We start from the raw sequence: 16,303 nt of genomic DNA, 5'->3' as shown, positions 1-16,303 counted from the left end.
CTGCAGTCATGACATTAAATGACAGATGTTATCTCTTCACTTGTGCAGTGACTGGAAACGTTTTAAGCGTCCTACTGCCAGGTCAAAGGACAACAGGAAGCACAAAGAGAACATCTCTCACTCATCCTCCTCTCTTCCTCTCTCTTTCAATGCTGCCTTGCTCTTCTCCTTCCCTTTCGGTCTTTAATCCTTCCTGTTGTTGTGTTGAATGAATGCCAGGAAGACTGGCATTGGACGAGGGAGAACATTGTCCATTAAACCATCATGTTCCATTACCAATGGAGCAGGGGATGGAGGAGGAGTTGGAGAAGGAAAAACAGGAGGACCTACATTTGCACTGGAAGAAAACAACAGCAAAGTGCCTCGCATGTGCCGAAATACTTTCTTCTAGTTTCGGGTTCGGAGTAACTTCACACCTCACAAAGAAAAGCTAAAGCACTCCTGTTCTCTCTGGACAAGAGTGTCAAGTGTGTTTGAGTGTTGTGCTTTCTGCTACATCCAAAGCGATGCCACTGAGTCCTGGAGTACATCCACTATACCACGGGCAGAATGTCAGCCATGGGTCACAGAAGCTTTCTAATGTTACCAAACTGTATACTGTTATTTATTTCTAAACACAATACTTCAGTATGTGTCCAAATTAGAGTTCCACTTCAACAATTAGTCATTATTTTCTGCTTATGCTCAGCCGACCTTAGTTTAAAACATAATTTTCATAAATTATATAACTGTGGATTTTATGTTAGAAACAGGGTTGGCTGTTCCTCGTGTTTAGTGATCCTCGCTCAAAGGTTTAAAGTATTAAAATACAGCACTACAAAATCATAACAGCCATTAATAAATACTGAAGATTACATAGGGTACACCATTACTTCTGCTTTTTCTGATCGATTGGACAATATAATTAAAAAGCAGTGCATTAGGTGAACTATTTGTATTACACAACTATCCCCTGTGTATAAGCTTATTTATTGTGGGCTGGCTAGTTATGTCTGTATTCACAGATGCAAGAAAGTGAAAAATAATGGTAAAAGTAAGAAAAGAGTAAAAAAGAAAAAACATAAATGCATGCTTTAAGCGACTCAGGAAGATGGATGAGGGTGATGCCTGTTTAAGGCATTTTTCATTTATCATATACTGAGGATTTGTTTCTTTTCACAAAGCTTTATGCAAGCTTTACACACGTCATCCCGATAAATGTCATCAAGATGATGGACAACTACAGTAGTATAAACTGAGTGATGACTTGGCTACACAACGCTGATTCAGCAAAGATGTAAAACAGGCCAATGTCCAATGTCTTATGAACAAGAAACAAGCACAAACAGCTCGGCAGGGCTTATTCCTGCAGTGTGAGGAATAGTGATGCTTTAAATCACTTGCCCATGGGCCTGTGATCTATTCATATTAAGCTATTGCGATGCATATTAGGGTCTATACAACTACTACAACTATTCCCAAGAAAGGTTGTGCAATCATTGGCAAGTATAGAAAGGATCAGATTGCTCTCTGATGTTATCATGTAATATAAATGTAAAACCTCTTAAGTGCAACACTGAAATGTAATAAAATAAAATATATTATCCACTATCAAGTGAGCTGCCAGGATCTTTTGAAAACAAACCACAGAACATAACAGAATGTAGGTTAACCAGCTTTAAAAGCTTCATAATCTATGTACAACTGTGCGTTCATTCTTGATAACGCACAGAAATCAGTTAGTCACACACATGTTAGTATCACATTTAGATGTGTAATTGGACGAGGTAGTATGTGGGTCACAAAACATGCTGTGTGTGAGAATATGGGTCAGAATACATCATACATCCCCTTAATCGCTCTCTGTCTCTCGCCCTCCCATGTGAGATAGATGACAGAGAGACATATTATCACACCCTGCTGGCCCATATTCCTGCGTTCCCCTCGTTTAATCATCAACCTCTTTTCTAATTCATTCATCTGCTACCATCCTTTATTGTTGCATTAATCGCTTGTTTGGATTGCTTATCACCATAAACAACTGCTGGCACACTAACCAGATAATTTCGATGATATTATCAATCATGAATTGTAAAAAAATAATCTGTCAGAGGATTTAGGTTATCAGTGTAGCATTGTCAAACTAGCCTAAATACTATATCTGCTTTGTTAGCATTTACATGATGAAGAATGAGTCTGAAGCATACCGAGGTTCACACTTAGCATCAAATTAGAATTTTTAATTCTTATTGTATTTTGGCTTACTTGTTATTTAATCTAGGAGGAAATAAATACTTACAGCTGTCAAATTAGGTCAATTCCATGCTAATTATAATGTGGATATAATGACGTAAGACTGGTGCCACTCTCTATATTGGTGATAGGCAATTAGCAAAGATTATCCAAACCCCGAAACATAATTTAATTAGCTAATTAATACAGATTATAGCCAGACATAGTTTCTGAAAACAAGGACATGGTCATGGTGACACCAGCCAGTGGTTTCTAGGCTTCATAACCCTCAAATTTAGTGTTTTGCCTGCTATGTTGTTGGCTTTTGGAGCTAGAAGTTACTGTCTTGGACACAAGAGCAGCATTAGTTAATGTCAGGGTGCAGGTGCTAAAAGACTAATAGAATACTAGTATGTCACTAAGCAAAACTAGAGCACAAACTATAGCTACACACACTGAACTTTAAACCTGATAAAACTTGCAGTTGTTATGAGTGGGGAACCATAAGCGATTTCAACATAAGTGTCTGCGGGGATCTGTGGTTTCTGGTGCTTTCACATTGGCTTCATTTTTCAGTCCTAGAACATGCTGATTGCTTATAACATGCAAACGTGCGTGCTCAAAGGGTTGTTACAAGGTAACTATAGCCAAGTATTTGTGTCCATTGGTTGTAGAAGCAAATAGGCTACCATTGTGCTGAACACAAGCCTAATACGACAGCTGATTTTACACGGCTCCAAACAAACTCCTTCACTGGTCCACTTAGTTAGTTAGTTCAAAGTAAAATGTACTTGCAGCTGTTGGCGGTGTTGATTTGGCAAGAACCAGGAAGGGAAAGTTTTTAATGAGCAGGTGCATCAGAGACCTGAGAGGTTTACTGGGTGTCTTGTGAACTAGTTGTGTCAATGTGCAGAGGAACAGAAATATGTATTAATATTCTTTCGTGCACATATGAACCACATAGTCAGACTGTGGTGTGCACAACACTGAATAAATCCTTCCACTGATTGCAGTATATACTTTTTGTGATTGGTCAGTCATCCCTGGAAATCCAGTTTTGATTTATAATAACTGGAAATTATGATTGCTCAGTGAGCAGGATGGAGCCAGTACAGACTGGAAAATGAGCCATAGGAATTCAGGGAGCACTTTATATCCAGCTATGATTGGTACTGTAAATCAAGACTGCAAAAAATAGCATGTTTGTACACACACACACACACACACACACACACACACACAGTAAGCACACCATACTGTCTGCTGTGTGTTCCCATGTGCACCCTTGACCATTTTCACTGAAGCCATGTGGGAAAATCCACTAAAATAAAGTGTTTTCTCACAAGAGATTGTGAAGCTCAGATGCATTTGTAGATTAAGTGACTAATTTCCTGTCGCTGAGTCCTTCCACAAGTCACAACATAACACCTCCAGTCCCCTTTGCCTTACCAAGTGGAAAAAAAGGCTTGAGCATAAAGGATAAAGGATAACATTTTACTGTTACCCTTCTTACATTTTAGAGCACTGTCACTTCACACAAAACACCTCAGTTGAACTGGTTAGAGTTTCTGCAGGGCTGTTTCTTCTTGAGTGACAGGTGCCTTATCCTATCGCACTTGACTGTGAGGTGACAGCTGCACCTGCTTACCCCACTTCTGTTCTCTTGTGGTTCCACATTGTCGCTCTAAGCAGCTGACAAGATGGCAGTACACCCTTACTCGCTTGAGAGTGTCCATCACTGTCTGCTTTCATCCATTTCTGCTGTGTCTCTGAAAAGGCACCCTGGGATGCATGCTGGGGCGAACACCAGCATCACTAAACCTCTTTAGTAAGTAGACCAACTGAAAAAGAAACTTCAGATTTTGAAAGCTGCTGGTGATAAAAACTGAACAAAGAGATTTTAAGATTGAATACTTTGTGGAACTGTTTCACTACAACTTACTTTTTTTTTACTTGAAAAGATGCTACATTTCTTTTGTGCATTGCAATTTGGGAGCATTTGTGCTTCGGTAGCACACTCAAGAATTACTCAAAATAACTCTTCTAACAGGAACACATTACAAACTAAAAACCTGTTTAAAGCAAGCGTGTAGTACAGCTAAGATACAAGGTGCAAGAAAGTCAGGTCACGTGGACTAAAACAATTACTTTTTAAAACTCCCGTTCTGCTTATATTACCAGTCATCCATCAGACTTCATGACTTGTATGAACGCCAAAACACCATGAAGTCAAAAACAACAGCTGTGGCTCAGGAGGCAGAGCCAGTTGGAAGGTCGGTAGTTCGATCTCCAGCTCCTCCAGTCCACATGTCGGTGTCCTTGGGCAACATACCGATCGCCCAAATTGCTCCCAATCCGATTAAACCCCCATGCAGAGTTTGAAACGGTGCATGATAGGCAGAGAATACTTATAAAGCTCTGTCAATGTCTGAATGTGATCAGAGTAGTAAGGCACTATGTATATAATAGTTAATGTATCTATGTTTTATTCTTCTTATTATTTTTATTTGATAAGTTTATCTGATAGAGTAGATTTGAAAATTTGAGGTAAGAATTTTGTTATAAAACTTTCAGTTGATATTTTACCTTCATTAGTAACACTGTTGCTCTTCGGTTGACTGAAAAAAAGTGGTCACATTGCGAGTTCCAAAAAAATGACTTTTTAACAGTTGTGTGATGACTTTCCTGTTACACAATTATCTCCATAACAACATTATCGCCTTTAAAGCCTGACTGAACAGATAAAAGCTGAGAAATTGTTCTGACATTTTAAAAAGAAAGAAGCAGAGGCAGAAGTGTCCACTGAGAGTTTGACAGGCGGCCACATGCCCAGCTGGGCAATTTTTAGCCTCTGCGAACAACACTCATAAGGTTAGGTGAAAATTCAACTTGGAGTTGTTTGGAAATGGTGTTGAAATCTATAACGTTTTTTCTTTTGCAGCTGTATACTATCTATTACATCTAAATCTGTCTGCTTCTCGCAACTTGTACTGTATCTGATATCCTGTACTTATATTGAATTGCAGTAAATGCGTTTCTGTCTTTCTGTCAGGTCACTAAAGTACGATTATACCAAGTCCAGCAAGTGCTGAGTGCACAGGGCCAACTGGAGCAGTCTCATAAATAAAAAACCAAAAAAGCCGTAACATCATATTACAGAATTCCATTTCACACAGACACCTCCCCTTTGAATTAGAAGACTGATGTCTTTCTTTCCCTGACCCTTTTCCCCTCACATGCTGTCTCAGTCTCTCTTTGGGCTTCAGTGTGTAAATCCTTGTGTTGCTTTGCCCTTTTAGGTCTTTCTCTTTTTTCCTTCTTTGTCAGAAGTGCTGTGCAGGGGATATAAGCCAGAAAAGGGTGGAGAGGGATAAGATGATAAAAAAAAAAATTTAAGGGAGGGGATGAAAAGCAATGTTTTAAATTGTGTTAAAACAGCACCTGCACCCCCTTTCCCGTCTGGACTCAGTCATAGACTTATACTAACATTTCCATGGATCAAGATGTTACATAACATGATGGTGTGGTATGAAATTGTATTATGAACCACCAAACATTAATTCCATCAATCGATACAATTGACTGTTGTGAGGAATTAGATGAGTAACATCTTCTGCCTTTGACTATCTAAGTAATCGTTACACATCTAGCTAATTTTACATGTGACACTGTTAACCATTTTTGAATGTATTCTAATGTTTGGCTTGATTATCTACCTCTATCTTTCAGAAGATGGAAGCTGAAAGTTGAATGCTTGGATTTTTTTTTCTCAACTGTCCCACCTGTTCCAAATTTGGTTAATTGACATTTCACTGTTACACAGTCCACCCTGTCAGGAAGTAGCCTTGAAAAATAATTAGTTCTCACTGAACATTGACACTGAATTTAAATCTCAGAAGCTCATATTTCCATTAAGAAAATGTGATGTTTGGCCATCCATCCGGCCGTCCGTCCGTCCATCCATCCAATGTGATGACAATGAACAACTGAGCCAATAGGTCCATTTTCTAATGACAGAGCTAACGATCTGAAGAGGATGCAGTGAGTGTACTAAAGTCAGAGGGAGCCAGTGTTAGTCAATATTGGCACCAAAGACATTAGCAAAGACATTTACCCTTCACTTCTCCTTCCTCTCCCCTCCCTTGCACTTTCTCTTTTTTCTTATTCTTTAAACCGTTCCAAGACACCTCATCCAGTTTGGCCTTTTAATCTTAGAAGAGAAGCAGTTGTATCACTCCTTTTAATTTCAGCCATGATTCATCACTTCTGTCGCTCATTTCTTCAGGTGGTGATAGATAGATAGATAGATAGATAGATAGAATTATTTCTCATACACAATCACTTATAGACATAACTTTGACCACCTGTGGTATGTACTAAATGTCTACGGGCCCTGAGATCAGGGGTTAGTGAGCTGGAACAGCTTTGATATTTGCTGACCTGCCGGGCCGTGAAATATCCCTGTATATGCCCACGCCTCATATCCATTTAAATAGATTTAAATAAACAACCTCATACTGTGTCTGGATTGGATGAGAGCTCAGACAGATGGATGGATGGAGGGACAAAGAGAGATGGGTAGGTGAGGTAGAAGGTAAAATGCCGTTAAATGCAGTTTTTCCTCCTATTACCATAAAGCATGGGAATGTGATGATTGATGGTTTGGTGGCGGGATATGGCAAGCGCGGATAGACGATGTGTGCAGTGAGGAGGAACGGAAGAAGATTCTATTTCAGATCTGCCTTCATCTGACACACACGCATGCCATTGATCTTATATGTAGATTATGTTTGGCTTTTATCTCCTGCACAGACTTTTTCACTTAATACTTAGACAATATAAGTGTTCACTAGAACATAAATTCTCTTAATTGTTCAAATAACCTTTATGACATTGTTACATCTTTACAGTTCGAGACCATTAACTATTTCATTATTATACCTTATGATACATTTCAATAGATGCCATTTATTATATGATCATTAGCAGTTAATGTTCTTAACATTTATCATTTTGAATACTTTCAGCTCATTGAATAGCCATTTTCAGTTGCTTTTTAATTTGGTGTCATCCTCTTCCTACAAGGAGTCCTTTATTACCTAATCTTAGTTGAATTTTGGTTGTTTTACTGCATTGAATGGAAGTTAGAGTTGGTGTTCAGTTTAATATAGCAACAAAACTCCACCTTTGGAGACTGGTGACAGTGACTTAAAGCACTCAGTTGTAACATGAGTTTTAGTGTCAGCATTCAGCTTCAGTACTCATTCAGTACTTGGTTTTAGTTTGGGTTAAAATAGACCCATTAACACCTTACTATGACATCTACACAACGACTTTATGGACATGCTGAAGGTGGAAGAGTGTCTGAATAAATCATATATTTACTCCATGAATCTCTTCACTGACTGCATTTTCCTGTCTTCAAGAAAAAGAAGACAGATGTGGATGTTTTTACTGGCAGCTGGGAAATGCATGCCCTTCTCAGGGGCACAGCTGCAATGAAGCTCAGGGATAAACTGCTGCCATGTGTCAGCCTCAAAACAACCAAATGCAGTGACACTGAGAGCTCAATAAAAAAAAAATTCACAACATGTTTTGAAATTCAGTCAAATATTGAAAAACACTGCAGTTAATATTGCATTTAAGCTCACTAATGCTGGATACTACGCTTCAGTAATGAGCAAAAAAAGAAAAAAAAACATTATAAACAGTTCTGTGTTGAAAAACTGCAGCAACATTGCAAATGCTCTCCTTTTCAGCTCTGTCTGAATGCTACCAGCTCAGCCTGGAAGAAATACCTTGGCATATCGATAAAGCCACCCATACCAAAGCTTTTTATCTATCTCTTCGCTCTGTTCTTTTATTCATCATTCTATTTCTTTTCCTGGGAGGGAAGCACTGTCGGTGGAGGCCTAAACACCCTGAAGGGGATGGAGAGATTTCAGGTGTCAAGGGAGAAAGAGAAGAGTCAGAGAGGGATGTAAATAATAGATCAGAGAGGAGAATGAGAAAGTGGGAGAGAGTCAAAAGGAGAGAATGACGGCGATATTAAAGGTGTGAGCAAAAGAGTGGTGAATAGAGGGAAAGAGAAACTGATAAAGGAACCGAGTCATATTCTAGAGGAAACTAGAGAAATTTACAGGAGTGAAGAAGGATGGATCCTTTTCTCGAAGGGCAACCTTGACAGAAAAAAAACACATCTGCAAGAGTCATGCATCTGTCCATGCATCCAGCAATCCATCTGCTTCTCCATCTATCTATCCATCTGTTCCTCTGTCCTTCCATCTCCATCCTGTCTTCATTGTGGTCAGGAGTTGTTGCATAAGACAGCGATTCATCTTTTATTGAGATGGGGAGCTTCTATAAATATGTCTAACTCGTTCTCTGGGGTTTAAAAGCTCAATCTGTAATCCAACTAAAAATAAACAAAGGATTACCTCAATAACAAAAACAAATCTCATTATGTCTGGTACCAGTACGACATAATAACTTTGTTATTTTGCCTTTTTCTTGATTAATTTAGAGTAAAACTGATCAATAGCATTGTTAAAGACAATTTATATTATATGTTTTATCTCCAGACTGCATGTGACCAGGTTTGGGTTAGGCTGTGTTTTAGCTGCATGCTAAACAAGACAATTTCTAGAAAATATTCCATAAAAGAATCAATTTTCACCTTTTGAATGAAGTCCCATAGATGCAGTTTGACCTTACAATTGTTCATTTACAGGCTTTTGAATATCAATATGCCATACTTGTTCCTTACCTGAGCAGATCAATTTCATCAGCATGAACCCCTGTTCAAAGTGTTTCCTATTGGCACATCTCAACAGGCAGGAAGCCAACTTCTACTGGTCTGTATGACACAGTGCTGCTATACATGTAGCTACAAAGACAGACAGAGAACAATGGGAAGATCAGCACATTAGTGAGAAAAAAAATGTGTGGTGTGAGCCTAAAGAGGGCAGGGAAAGAAAACAAACGGCAGGCGGGAGGATGGCCAATGAGAAATACATGAAAGAACGTGAGAGATGCTGTGTTGCTTTACTGAGAGAGGGAGGAAGAGAGGGAGCGAGCAAAGAGTGATGTGCGAATCGTAACCTCCGAGCTCGGCTGTTTAGAAAGCCCCAGGCCACATGTGTGTGTGTGTGTCTGTGTGTGTGTGCAGGTGTATTTGTCTGTCTGTGAGGCAGTCAAGTGGCCACCCACACCATCCTTTGAGTGTATCTATGTGTACATTTGAATGTGTGTCTTTATTGCTCTTTCCAGAACATGGCCAAAGGGTTGAAGCGTTCCAATCAATAGCTGAACGACACACACACATAAAGGCAAATACTAGTAATGTACTACAAGGATCTAATACTTGTAATACTGTATACTGGAGGCTTTAACTCTTCTACTGTAGTTGGACAACAGCTATGCAAAATAACAATGATGCCAGGAAAACACGTTAGCATCAAAAGTATAATTTTTGTCAGTACGACTGATAAAGACCGTTTGAAAAATCTGAAAGCAAGAAGAAACCTGTGGATAAAACTTCCTCTGATTTGCTTAACTTTAGAGCAGTCTCTCTGTAAAACGATTACGCTTATTCCTCCTCATGAAGCCTTGTATTGCTAATTTATTTTCAGGAACAAACACCAAGATGCCAGCTTGAAGCTTTCTTTGTTATATTTACTTTTTCCGTTTATTGTCACCACAACTAAGCTAATGTTTTTCACATTTCAGAAAATGTATTAGTGTTGCTTAGGTTGCTTTTACCTCAGGCATGCATTTTGCATTAATCAATAGAGGCACTTCCTCCGTTTCATTACATGTCGACTTCTCTCATTCATCACATCGCTCCACCGACTCACTATTGACATTAATGACACGGCCATTTTTAAAACCTTTTATTCATCATGAAAAGTAGTATTGAGGGTCAGGCTTCTTGTTTTGGAACTCGGAGATGTATTGCATGCCATCCGGTGAGGGAGGATCTCTATTTTTACACATCCAACAGGCTTGTTCAATTGTGAACATCTTTTTTCTTCTCAAGAATCATGAACAGCTGCTGTGACGCAGTGGAGACGTAGCTCTGTATCACGCATTCGGATACAGAAATTGGAAAAGGTCATTACAGACAGAGTTGAGTTTGGTAAACACATCCCGTGCTGTCAAACACATTGTCTTTGTCAAGTCGAAGCGATAATATGTCACGCTACAATTTGTTCTGATTCTGATAAATCGTGAACACGTGGAAGATTGTAATGCCTCACTTCCTGTTCGCAGGGAGAGTGTTAGGAGCCTGCATGTGTGTGTTTGTGACTCATGAACCTGTGATGCTTTCTGCATTGTTATTATATAACTGTCCCTGCACACACCGACCGATATTACGGACAACACACTCTGGCAGCTAGACGGAACGATCTCTCCTCTCTCACACATTCATAGTGAGTTGTTCTCACTCCAGTCTTGTCCTGGACTATGTTTATGTGTGTGTACGTGTGCGAGAGAGAGCAGAACTCTCAATCCCAAACAAACATTCAATAGGATGAGCTGAAGCTAAGAGAGGAACTGCTTAGAGGGATGAGTGAACTAAATTTAGGGGGGGCTGTCTACTGATAAAGCACACTAAATTTCAATTAAATTAAGTGAAGATTTTAGTTTAGTGTAGCTTTGTCTGCTTTTTTGCCTTTTTTGTAGTAACATGTTGCACTGTGGGCAGCATGGTGGTTCAGTGGTTAACACTGTCACCTCACAGGAAGAAGATACGAGGTTCCGATCCGTGTTTCCGTGTTCTCCCTCTGGCTTCCTTCCAAGTCGAATGAGGTGGGCGTTAAGTTAATTGGCGATTAAAAATTGGGTGAAGCTGTGGAAGGTTTTCTGTTAGCCCTGTGATATGTTGGTAACCTGCCTATGGTGTACTCTGTCTCTCCTCCATGACAGCTGGGATAGGCTCCATCCCCCCTGTGACCCTGAATTTGATAAGTGGAAGAAAATAGATGGATGCTGCAGTGCTTGGATTTTTGTGTTAGCTGTCAGCCTTTAACAAGACAACAAAGCAGCACATGCCTTGTCCTTTTACTGCATTTTAAAAGTTTAATTCATATTCCATACCTTTTTATTGTTGATTGTAATTTCCCAAATCAAAAAGCTGAAAGGAACTTGCAATCTACCATCAAGCATTTCCATAAAAGTGATTTAAAATAAATCCTTTAAATTATTCAGTACCAAATTAAGACAGCAGAAAGTAAAGATTACTTTTGTTTTCTTGTCAACATGTAAGTACTTTGGCCTCAAAATATAATTTTATGTATATGGTTATGTTTGAATTCACTTTACACGAAGCTCTATTACAGATACAACAGCAATGCACATCATTAAAGTGAAAATTTTGAAGATACACTTTATTTTTTATTGCATATATAAAATGTTATGTGTAAAAGTTTAAAAGCTCTAAGCACACAGAAATATATAGCTTTTAAAGGAAAACAAGGGAAGCAAACGAAAAGCAAAGCAAATGGCTCATCGCATCACAACAGCTACAAAGACAAAAACAAATACTACCCCCACACAAACAGCATTATATTTACACACAAGTTACTTCAGTGGGAAAATGGACCGGATTATTTAATCCAATTTATGGGCCAGATTTAGCCCACTGAAGAGTCCAGCCTGGCTGGATGTGTTTTTAAAAACAAAACTGCACAGATGGACTTGTGACAAATTTTCTGAACTACTACTAGTTCACTATTTTTTTTCTTTAACTGGTTTCTTACAGACAGTGACGTAACCATTGTCATGCCAGACCACAAAGCATAGAGAGAGCTGGTGCTGGCACAGTTATATTTACCTTCAGTGACATTGCTGAGATATTATGGAAATTTCATGTATTTTGCTTAAGACAAAAACAATTCGAGTTGCCTGTCATTTGTTTTGTAAATGGACCGTTCATTATTGTGATTTAGGTCTTTTCTTTTTATTTCTTTGGTATTTTTTTGTGTATTATTATGCAATGGTTTCAGTGGCCTGGCCCTCTTGGGATCAAACTTGGCTCTATGTGGCCAATGAACTAAAGTGAATCTGACACCCCTGATTAAATAGAATGCACACAAAAGGAAAAAAATGCACTAGATATTCAGTTTTTATAGCTGTAAATTTCAAAAATAGGAATAATGTTAATTTCTTCACAGAGCTGAGCTCTACGTAGTTGCCAACACAAGACAACTGCCAATTTCTCAACATTCCATGTAAATGTCCTTAGAGAGAGTTTGTTGGAGATGAAAGGCGTGCGAAAACTCTAACTGGACAAGCAGAGTGGGAAATAGTATTTATATCCTTTAGATTTTGTAATCAAACACAGAAACTCATCTACTATGCCACAGTTCTCCAAAGCTTCACATATGTTGCAACACATGACAACATGCAGACTGACTGATGACACTAAATACTGTTCTCTCTCTAAGCAGCCAAAGCAATAAAGTGTGGCAATACTACATGCATAACAGAATAGGGTTACTAATAATTTTTTTTTTAATAATGATAATAGTAATAATAACATCAACATCATTTGGAACAATAACAGCGATTATTATCAGTTGTAAATTGAAATGACTGTTGCCTCACAGCTGACTGACTCGAGTGCTTCTATGTGAAGTTTGCATATTATTCTCTGTGCTTGGGTTTTCTCTCAGTACTCAGGCTTCCTCCCACAGTTTAAAGACATAATTTTTCGATTAAGTGATTCTTAATTGCGCGTGGCTGTAAATCTGACAATGCATAGTTGTTTGTGTCCCTCTATCCGTGGTGTTCCCTGCCTCTCGCTCCACGACAGCTAAGCTATGCCTCAGGTCCTCTGCGACTCTGACCTGGAGGATTTGGATGGAGATGGATGAATAGATGTATAATTGTTAATATGAACTAAATAGTAAAAATAATTTTGTATGTAATGAACTGCTTAGTTATTGTAAAGTGGTGTTTAAAACCTTTGTTAATAAATACTATGTAGTGGGTCTGTTCTTTTATTTAAATGCTATTATAAAGGTACCATACACTGTATGTAAAAGATGGACATAGTCACTATGACTTCAGTTAGCAAATAATAATTTAATAAAAAGAATGAACATTAAAGGCACTTGTAATGTTGCGTCACTTTTTAGACCCAGAACCTACGCCCATCATTTATGCACCATCAGTGGTTTAAATTAATGATTACAATACTATTTTAGAAGATGGTGATAAGCAAACCTGCAGCTTGTGTCTCGTTATACTTACCATTTTGATTTTTTTGATACTTTAGTTTATTTGTGCCTTTACTAGCTGGTTTGGTTTAGACACCAGACTTACTGGGCTGGGTATCGGTGCAACACGGACATCACAGGCTTAATGCTAAAGAGAACTTTGTGTTTAGGCAGCTTTGACTTAATAACTGCATTTTCTGTTCTGGGAGTGAGAATACATGATTCATAAAACATACACCAACCAATGACTGATAAACATTTAGCATTTCATTGGTTGTTAGCAGTATTTTATTTCCTAAATTTTTAAAAACTAATAGTTTACGATTTATAAGCAATTTTAGTGGTTTTATACAGAAAGTAGGGCCCATTGTCACAGTAGCTATCACACATTTCTAAGGTGCTACACTCGTTCTGTAGCAAAACAGCTCCAGACACTGTGCAGAGCTTGTAATACCCCATAGATTAGAGAAAAGCAGGCGATGATAGGAAAAGAAAAGGGGGTGAGGGTGAGGGACAGGAACAGTTAGAGAAAGAGAAATTGAGGGAATCAGGTATTGCCTGTAGCCACAACAGCACTCCATCATTTCTTCATCTCTATTTTCTGGTATTCCCTCTCTCTGATGTTCTTTCGGTGTCCCATTCTCCCTCTTCTCATCCATCTCCTCACAGCTCTCTCTGACAGTCTATTTGGCCCACACAGCCCTGTCATCCATTCAACCTGTCAGTCCTGGGTACGGCACCAATCTCAGAGCAACTCCTGATTCGAGCTGGGCAGACAGGACCCTTGGTTAGAGTGTCCATGCCACCCTTTAAAGCCCAGGAGTTCAGCTCCTGTGACGGGTGGGTCACAGAACTGAACCCCACAGTGAGGGGATCGGAAGTTCAGTCCCCATGGAGCTCAGTGTTCATCGCTTGTTTCAAGGTTGTCACTTAATCTACGTTAACCCTGTTACTGCATTAAAGAATCCCTTCTGTGGAAAATCACTAAGTTGTCTTAATAATACATCACATACAACGCAACCACATGTATCACATTTTTAAAGACATATGGTGACATTAGTTATGTCATTTGTAGCATAGAAAGCAGATAAAGAGCATCAATTAATCTAATTCCACTGTGAAATACACTGTAAAATTACTTGTGCACACAACTAACAAATAATATTTTGCTTCATTAAAGAGAGATTAGTGGGGTTCATGATAATTGCAAGGCTCTGTCATTTTTCCACATCTTCATTAAATCTTTGGATTAAAACATGCAAACATCAATTTCCTAAAGTTAACACATGTTCTTCCTTTGTTCTACTTGCACCTCCAGGCACATTTACACGGAACTATTTAACCTGAAAGGTCCCTGCACACCGATACCAAACATGAGATGTCATAAGTTTAAAAAAATGTCTAAATAAATTTTTAAGAAATCTCTCAACACCAGTGTTTACTCCAACTTTATTTAAAGTATTTGTTAGAAGTTACAGTGTATGTGTCAGAGTAAAGTCAAAGGGCTTTTTGCAGCATTGACCTTCATAGCTGAGTGGAGACAGGCACCACTTAGATAACCCATGGCAGAGCTTTAATATTCTCTGGGGACTCTGAGCACTAAGAAGTGCCTGCAGCCCTGACACAGCAAGTCTCTTTTGATCAAACCGTCAACCCACATGTCACCGAAAATGTCACACATAATAAAACTGGAAATACGTCTTTTTAACACAAGGACAGAGCTAACTACACTTTTACCATGTCTGGGGAATTTCGTGTTTTTGTATTCTCGAGTTGTTAAGCATTTATTCTTTGCTATTTTGATTTCTCTTATCAAGTTGACCTATATGCTATCTGTACTTCTTCTTCTATGCCCCCGAATATTTGTTACACAACCAAGTATTTGATCTAAGGGATAAAGTGACATTGGGCTGCAGCATTCCTCTTTGTTAGTTTTAATGTAACTGCAGGGTTGTAAGGCTACTGTACTCCACTGCTGAAACAAAGGAGTTAAAGTGTGTGGGAGGAAAGCCTGGGAGGAAAGCTGAGCAAGCGAGATAGAGATGAGCCTATCCAAAAATCACTACAACACGCCTACAATACTCCTATAGGGACCTACGGTGTTTGTGGTACCCAACAGTAAATTTGCCTTACATGTAATTGCCTCCTACAATTTGTGTTTTTTGTATTTACTCTTTTATTTCTCCCCTGTGTCACAGAGTTCACCAATAATGTGCCAGCGTCGTGGATGTTAGCTAAATGTAGAGTATGAAAATATATTATTTTACTCACAATGTGCATTTATTCAGCATTTGTCCATCTTCACGTTACAACTCGTCAATATGAATTAATACTTGGACACTTTTCAATTAATTCAACAGTTCAAAAGCCCTCTCCCACATGTAAAAGTTTAAATTATAATTAACAAAACTACTTAAAATAGCAGTAAAAGCCACTAATTAAGCAGTGAGATTCTATTAGAGTTACTATACATCAATTTATAGACTATAACCACTAATGTGACACTTTATGAACAGCATTTGTTTGCAAGTCATGCTGTAGGATATATTATGTGTTGTGTGTATGTTTTTAATTTAAATGACCAAGCATGCAGTAACTTTAGTACAATGTGTTTCTAGAGTGTGTGTGCAGTGTGCATGCAAGTAATAAAATAAATGTACTTACATGGCACCAGCTAACACTTTATAGATTCTTGTTAATCTCCTCTCTGTCCACCTACTGGAATATTACATAATGTTATTCCGTGGGAGGCAAAATACTGTGAGGAGGAGGTCAACATGAACTTACTGCAACCACCCCTCCCTGTAACTCCCTATTTAGTGTTATATCTTTCCATAGAAGGGTGTACGTGTTTGCAGCAATATGATCAC

At 38.6% G+C, this 16,303-nt stretch overlaps 1 protein-coding gene across 2 annotated transcripts in view; it reads right to left on the bottom strand.

Annotated features, from left to right (window-relative positions):
- Positions 1 to 16,303, bottom strand: part of bean1 (brain expressed, associated with NEDD4, 1) — a 43,146-nt gene that overhangs the window by 26,203 nt on the left and 640 nt on the right. The window contains exons 1-2 of one of the 2 annotated variants that reach the window (XM_006783526.2): positions 16,098 to 16,136; positions 8,978 to 9,097 (exon numbers count right to left, since the gene is read on the bottom strand). In XM_006783526.2, coding sequence (XP_006783589.2) covers positions 8,978 to 9,002 — 25 coding nt within the window. In that variant the 5' untranslated portion in view covers positions 9,003 to 9,097; positions 16,098 to 16,136. Of the gene's footprint in view, positions 1 to 8,977; positions 9,098 to 16,097; positions 16,137 to 16,303 lie in introns of those variants that run through there. The other variant, XM_006783525.2, reaches the window with a different exon arrangement.

Source organism: Neolamprologus brichardi, chromosome 13 (genome assembly GCF_056152115.1).
Source record: "Neolamprologus brichardi isolate AB-2024 chromosome 13, ASM5615211v1, whole genome shotgun sequence".
Taxonomy (NCBI): Eukaryota; Metazoa; Chordata; class Actinopteri; order Cichliformes; family Cichlidae; genus Neolamprologus; species Neolamprologus brichardi.
The sequence above is the reverse complement of the archived record's forward strand: the minus strand, read 5'-3'. Positions and strand labels throughout refer to the sequence as shown.